The sequence below is a fragment of the Mauremys reevesii genome, linkage group 25 (genome assembly GCF_016161935.1).
Source record: "Mauremys reevesii isolate NIE-2019 linkage group 25, ASM1616193v1, whole genome shotgun sequence".
NCBI lineage: Eukaryota > Metazoa > Chordata > Testudines > Geoemydidae > Mauremys > Mauremys reevesii.
The window spans coordinates 18,206,344-18,213,296 of NC_052647.1; the positions used below are offsets into that span (position 1 = coordinate 18,206,344).

Below are 6,953 nucleotides of genomic sequence, written 5' to 3' on the forward strand. Positions count from 1 at the left end.
GGGGAAGCCCAGAGACCTTCAGCTGCTGGGGCGGGGCAGGGCGGGGGAAGGGAACATCATCAAGATATCTCCCCGCCCCCCATCCCAGCCACCCCGATACCAAATGCACGGGGGTGAGGCCTAGTCACGCTCTTCCAAAGCAGCAGCTGGATAATCCGAAAGGCCTTGTGCTTGTTTCTCATGGGCTTTTTAATTGCCCCCCCCAGACACCTCCCAAAGCCAATTATGGGGCCACAGAAATGGGAGATCCAATCCCTTCAGGTCAGGCTCTCTTTAAGAGATACCCACCCTTGTTAAACTCCCACCCCACCCCACCCCACAAACAGCTACTGAATGGCTCCTTGACCCTACAGAGGACGGTCCATGTTCCCATCATCCAGGATCACGTGGGGACCCTGTTATGTTGACCCTGTAAGTGAAAGACAAGGTGGGCGAGGTAATGGCTGAGAGAGACAAGCTTTTGAGGTGCACAGAATGTTTTTCACATCTGGGTTTCTTCAGGAAGAGCTCCGTGTAGCTCAGAAGCTGCTCTCTCTCACCCACAGACGTTGGTCCAGTAAAAAAATATTACCTCACCCACCTTATCTCTCTAATATCATGGGACCAACACAGCTACAACAACGCTGCCCGCCACCCCGTCGGGGTACCCGTGGAGCATTAAAAGAAAAATCAGTGGAAATCACCCACACCCATTTGAGGTGGGCTGTGAAATTCAGACCAGGTTGAGGTGGGCTGTGAAATTCAGACCAGGTTATCACCTCCACCGATGCCTCCCCCCCTCCAAAAAAAAAAAAGTCTGGGGCTGTTTGGATCGGGGGGAAATGTTCGGATCTGGAGCTCGTCCCAAAGACAAAGACAAGTAATTAAGGCACAGTTGCATAATGCTAAAAATCCTGGCACATCCCAGCCATTGACAAGACCTTATGAGGCCGATGTTGGTGGGACCCATTCTGCTGGGTGTGGGTCTCTATTCTTTGGCCAGGAATATTTGTATCAGTCACCCTCGCAGTCGCAGGGTATATACACAGATATCACATGCACCCTTCTTTTGCATATAGAGACTATTGGTCTTTGGGTGGTGAGGCCACAGATTGAGAGTCTTGGCTTGTTCTTTGGTTTTTCCCTTCCAGCCATCGCTCTTACGGGGAGGTCAGCTCCATGGACTTTGTCCTTTGCTCCTTCTGCTCTTCCCACTCCTCTTCCGGCTCGTAGGTGCCTTTCACGATGGCTACCCTCTCGGAGACGTTCAGTGAATAGGGGAACAGGAAGTAGTTGTAAAGCAGGGAGGCCAGGATTGCACCGATGATGGGTCCGAACCAGAAGACCTGGGAAACCAAGGGTAGAATGATCATCTCTAATCCTCCCGTCACGCTTTTCAACGGTAGATCTCAAAGCGTTTTATGAAGAGCGATATCATTACCCCCAGTTTACAGATGGGGAAGTTGAGGCACGGGGATGCGACTTGCCCCAAATCACACAGCAGGCCAGTGTTAGAGCCCAGAATAGAATCCCCATGTACGGAGTCCCAGTCCACTTCTCTATCTGCTACACCACACTGCTTCCCCACAGCAAGCCGGGGGAAAGCCCAGGGGATTTTTCCTTCCATGTTCATGCAGCGCCTGGCGCAGTGGAGCCGTTGGCCTCTAAGTGCTTCCTTAATGGCCCCCTTCAGTTGTCATCTCTCAGCAGATTCCCCTCCACCCCAATTTCCTTATACTCAAACACATCCCTCGCTTCCTCCGCCCTGACCTCCCTCGCTCTTGAGCTGCCAACGACCCGTGGCCCAGCCCCTGCCAACCAGCAACCAGTGTGCTGCAGACCCCTAGCTCTTCTTCACCGTGCTGCGAGTTACGGTTACTGGTGAGGGATTCTTACCCAATGAGCGGTGCTGAATCTTTTCACTACCACGGCAGGGGCAAAGGATCGGGCTGGGTTCATGGAGCAGCCGGTGAAGTAGATCTGTAAAGGGACATGGGAATTAAGACGGATCTTTGGTCTAGTCCTCCTGTGACCAGGGCATCGCTCCAGGTGTGACTGGAGTAACTGGGGGCTTCCCCCGGCAGTCAGTGCTCCTGCCCTGCTCCCTACAGCACCCTGTGCATCCCCCACACCCATAGCCTGCCCTTCAGCCCTGCTACTTACAGCGCCCCCTACTGGGAGAGGTTGGGATGAGAGTAGCTGGGAGCTTCTCCCATGGCCAGCTCTCCTGCCCGGCGGCGACCCAGTCACTCACCCCAACCAGGTGACCCAGGGTGACCGACAGGCCGATGGACAATGCTGGGGAGCCTATGGCGTCGGTCCGGCGTTTATCCGTGGAGGCAAAGATGCACATCGCCAGCTGGAAGGTGAGGATGATCTCGACCACCAGTGCCTGGCCTGGGGATGTATTGTTGTTGAGCTGCACGTGAACAAGAAGGAGTGTGAATGGCTGCTGAGCTGAGCCGAGCTGTGGGGTTTTGCTACCCCCTAAAAAAACACAGAGCTGTTTAGAGTGAGACTGGAATACCCCCCTCCCCCCCGCCCAAATTCCTAGCGAGGAAATGCCACTGGGTCTATCTTATCAATCTATCCATCTATCTATCCTCCATATCCCCCCTCTATCTTTCTGGAAGTCCCTTTCTCTCTGCATTTCTCCCTCTAGGCATTAACAAATCACTTATCACCTTACGATTTCTCCCTTTGCTAAGACCCGGATTGCCCCAGAGTAGCCAGAGACTGTCCGCTCTTCAGTGAGTGAGGGTGTGAGCAATACATGGAGGGGGAGGTGAGGACTGGGACTGGGGTAAGATCCCCCTGTATGGGGCCTTGAGGTGGGGGACAGTGGGGATCTAGAGGGGATGCCATTGGGGTGGGATGAGCCATCACCACCTGGGGTCGGTGCACCTGTTTTCGTCTCTCGCCAGCTGTGTGGAAAAAGGATCCAGCCCCATTGGGTTGGGTTGAGGGCCGCTCAGGCCTGGTTAGGGGGAAGTGGCGAGGACGGGCTGTGAAACAAAGGGACACAAGGCACAGTTTGGCTCATGATGACTGAAGTTATTTGGGGGGGGGCGTTTAGGGGCTTGGAGGGGCACAGAACAACCAGTGAGGAAAACACAGCCCCTGAAAACTCTCCTACGAGGCTGAAGGCTCCAAGAATCAACACCTGCACAGCAACGGGTCCACCTCAGAGCAGTCTGAAAGGGGGCTGGAACCCGCCTCTAACCGGTCACACTCCCCACTGTTGATCTAAGAGATCTCCCAGGGCCCCTAGATGGGCTCCCAAAATTGCCCTCATGCTGGTCCAAGTGGGGCGCCTATCCTCCCCTCCACACTGGTTTAAGGGGTCTTCCAACCTCCTTCCTCTGACTGGGCATACGGGTCTAAAGGGCTCCTAAGTCCTCCCCTGCACTGGTTTAAGTGGGTTCCCCTCCTGTCCTGGCTTAACTCCTTTCCCTGCTCTGATCTCCCTGGCTCCAGGAAGACAGGCTGGAGTCAAGCTCATCTGAAAGCCCTCAGGATAAGAGAAGCACTAGGAAAAAAAAGAACCCCGCCTCATTAATTGCACAGCACAAGAAATCTGTGCTGTCAGTGCAGTGTCAGTTACGCTAAGGCTGCCGGCACGGTGCTCCCATCTCTCTCCATCTGCATGGACATAGATACCTCCAGCGCCGGGGTGAACCGGCCTACGTCACCTCGTGGTGGGTCCGATTCCTCCCGCGAGGCCGGGAACCCGTGCGTAGGGTTGCTGAGGCCCTGGGCATAATTAATCACCCGTGGGCAGGAAAAGACTTACCGCGTTGACGGCCAGGTTTCCACGGGTGTTGATCGGGGTCACCAGGTAAAGGATGCCTGCCCCAGCGATGGCCCCCACCAGCTGGGCCACCACGTAGAACACCGACCGAAGGAAGGAGATGTGGTTCCCCACCAAGAAAGCGATGGTCACCGCTGGGTTGATGTGCGCACCGCTGACGTGACCGAACATCTGGACCAAGGTGCCGATGGCCAGGCCGAAAGCCAGGGAGATCTGCAGGATGCTCGGCAGGGCCGAGGGCCACTTCAGGGCTGAGCCGAGGCCGAAGAAGACGAAGATCATGGTGGCTAGGAACTCGGCCGTGATGGCCCGCAGAAAAGCCATGGTACAAATTTCCTTACACATGGTGGGATCGGGACGGGGCAATCGGAGAGAAAAGAGTGGCTGGTTTCTTCTGTCTGGGTTCTGCGGACAACAGCAAGGCGCAGGGCCATATATATGCAGGAGCAGCAGGTCGCTGCATTACCAAGCTGGTGGGTGGAGTCAAGGAACTGGCCAGCCCTCCTGGGCAGCTGGAAAAGTTTACAGCTGAAAATAACTTCAGCACCTCTCAGTGAGTGAAAGACTCAGATGATTGGCAGTTTTTCTTTCTCCCTTTTTTTTTTTCTCTCCAGACAATGGCTCCCTATCTGATGTCTTTGTGGTCGTTAGATAACACCTTGCGTAACTAGCAGTCTGCCTCTTTGGGTCTCGCTTCTATTTTGGAAGCGGAGCACCTTAGATTTAAGGTGGCAAAGTCCTTATTTTTGGCTAGTTTCACTGCCTGGCTGGGGGAAGCTCTCCTGGTCATTTTCTCCTCTCAGTGTCAGTCCAGAGTGACTCTCACTGCTGATTTACACCAGCATGTCTGAGATTAGAAGCTGGGCCCTGGTGCTTAGCTGATGCAGGATGTTTTGTGTGTGTGTTTGTGGGGGGGATTTGCTAGAGTATTTATATTGTGCAGACCAGCAATCCATAGGAGGAACTCCGGGATTAGAACTGGGACTTCAGTTATGTAGAACAAATGCTGAGGCTTTGCAGACAAGTCTCCTGCATGGCTCCAGTGCTCTAAAGGAGTGGTTCTCTGTCAGGATACACATAGCCCTGGGGGTACGCAGAGGTCTTCCGGGGGAGGGGGTACCTCAGCTCCTCTAGATCTTTGCCTATTTTTACAGCAGGCTACGTAAAAAGCACTAGCGAAGTCAGTACAAACTACAATTGCATACAGACAGTGCCTTGTTTGCACTGCTCTCTATTCTCTACACTGAAATGTAAGTACAAGATTTACATTCCAATTGTTTTATTTTATAATTAGACGGTAAAAATGAAAAAGGAAGCAATTTTTCAGTACTAATGTGCTGGGACACTTGTATTTTTATGTCTGATTTTGTAAGCAAGTCGTTTTTAAGTGAGGTGAAACTTCGGGGTACGCAAGAGAAATCAAACTCCTGAAAGGGGGACAGTCGTCTGGGAAGGTTGAGAGCCCCTGATCTAAAGGTTCTGCTCTTCAACGCCACAGAAGAGTTTTCACAAGTAAAATATTAGCTGCAGAGAGAATTTTAGGGAGGTGGAATGTAACTCATCGAGTTGAAATTTGGCCAGCAAACTCCCTAAACCTTGCCCACAAAAACTGTTCTGGGATTTGCAGTGAACATGACGGGAGGGTCATGGCTTCAGTGATCCATGTGAACTAGGGGCTTTGCGGCACCCAGTGAGCTCAGCTGTTAAATATCAACAGCACGTCAGCTTCCCGCAGTCCAGAGCTCAGAACCTGCACCCTCTTAGAGCCTTTGGGGGGTTTTGTTGGTGGTTTTTTTTTTTGTTGCTCTGTATGAGCAGGCTGACATGGGAAAAGAGGTGTAAATCTGGAATTATTCCCATTCCCAAGGCGTTTACACTGGCATCACTGAGATCAAAATCTGACCCCTGACCTTGTTAATGGGTTAAAAAAAAGGGGGGGGAGGGTGAATTACCAGATGGTGCATACTCCTCTGCTGAAAGCATCCTGGCCTGACTCCTGTTGTCCTCGTGCAGTGTCTGCATTCAGGGCCACCGAGAGCGGGTTCGGGCCCCAGTGAAAATTTTTTTTCGGGCCCCCCAGCAAGGGCAGACCGGCTAAACAGGGCCGACGAAGCCCTGGACCCCCTTCCAGACCACTGGGCCCTGGTAATTTGTACCGGCGTCCCCCTCCTCGTCGGCCCTGTCTGCATTTAGTCCAACCTGCCCACGACTCTTGCTCATAAACCCGCCGTCTCTCGCTGTGCTCTGAAGTAAGTGCCAGGGTACAGAGACGCAGGGAATTTCAGAAAGAGCTCGGGGCCGAGTTCCAAGAAATTGGATCATCTGCTGAGGCCAAAGAGCTTCGCTTCTATAGAAACGCCTAAAGGTGGTCAAGATTTTCAGGCTCCCGCTGTGACTCTCCCGGCCAGAAATTTTTTAAAAGGAGATCAGCCGACGAGGTGCGGAGCTCTTGTGAAAATCCAGCGCCTGAGTGGGCAGCTGAGCTGTTTTGAAAATCGGGCCCTGACTGTGGGGGCAGAGCTCTGCAAGATTAATAGATTCTAGGACTGGAAGGGACCTTGAGAGGTCGAGTCCAGTCCCCTGCCCTCATGGCAGGACCAAATACTGTCTAGACTATCCCTGATAGACATTTATCTAACCTACTCGTAAATATCTCCAGAGATGGAGATTCCACAACCTCCCTAGGCAATTTATTCCAGTGTTTAACCACCCTGACAGTTAGGAACTTTTTCCTAATGTCCAGCCTAAACCTCCCTTCTGCAGTTTAAGCCCATTGCTTCTTGTTCTATCCTTAGAGGCTAAGATAACAAGTTTTCTCCTATCTCCTTATGACACCCTTTGAGATACCTGAAAACTGCTCTCATGTCCCCTCTCCGTCTTCTCTTTTCCAAACTAAACAAACCCAATTCTGTCAGCCTTCCTTCGTAGATCATGTTCTCTCGACCTTTAATCATTCCTGTTGCTCTTCTCTGGACCCGCTCCAATTTCTCCACATCTGTCTTGAAATGCGGTGCCCAGAACTGGACACAATACTCCAGCTGAGGCCTGACCTGCGCAGAGTAGAGCAGAAGAATGACTTCTCGTGTCTTGCTCACAACACACCTGTTAATGCATCCCAGAATCACGTTTGCTTTTTTTGCAACAGCATCACACTGTTGACTCA

The 6,953-nt window shown here is 52.4% G+C and overlaps 1 protein-coding gene across 1 annotated transcript; it reads right to left on the reverse strand.

Moving 5' to 3' along the window:
• Positions 1 to 205: 205 nt before the first annotated feature.
• LOC120391288 (aquaporin-5-like) lies at positions 206 to 4,184 on the reverse strand. The gene is made up of 4 exons (XM_039514787.1): positions 3,773 to 4,184; positions 2,234 to 2,398; positions 1,876 to 1,959; positions 206 to 1,325 (listed from the first exon to the last, which is right to left on the reverse strand). The coding sequence occupies exons 1-4, from the start codon at positions 4,133 to 4,135 to the stop codon at positions 1,140 to 1,142; spliced, it is 798 nt and encodes a 265-aa protein (XP_039370721.1). The 5' UTR covers positions 4,136 to 4,184; the 3' UTR covers positions 206 to 1,139.
• Between the last annotated feature and the right edge of the window lie 2,769 nt (positions 4,185 to 6,953).

What these genes read in the sequence shown, in the direction of transcription:
- LOC120391288 (XM_039514787.1), bottom strand. Translation starts at nt 4,135, where the DNA reads ATGTGTAAGGAAATTTGTACCATGGCTTTTCTGCGGGCCATCACGGCC. An exon ending in GAAACCTGGCCGTCAACGCG is followed by an intron (nt 2,399 to 3,772) that starts GTAAGTCTTTTC and finishes GTTCACGTGCAG; the next exon opens with CTCAACAACAATACATCCCC. An exon ending in GATTCAGCACCGCTCATTGG is followed by an intron (nt 1,326 to 1,875) that starts GTAAGAATCCCT and finishes TTGGTTTCCCAG; the next exon opens with GTCTTCTGGTTCGGACCCAT.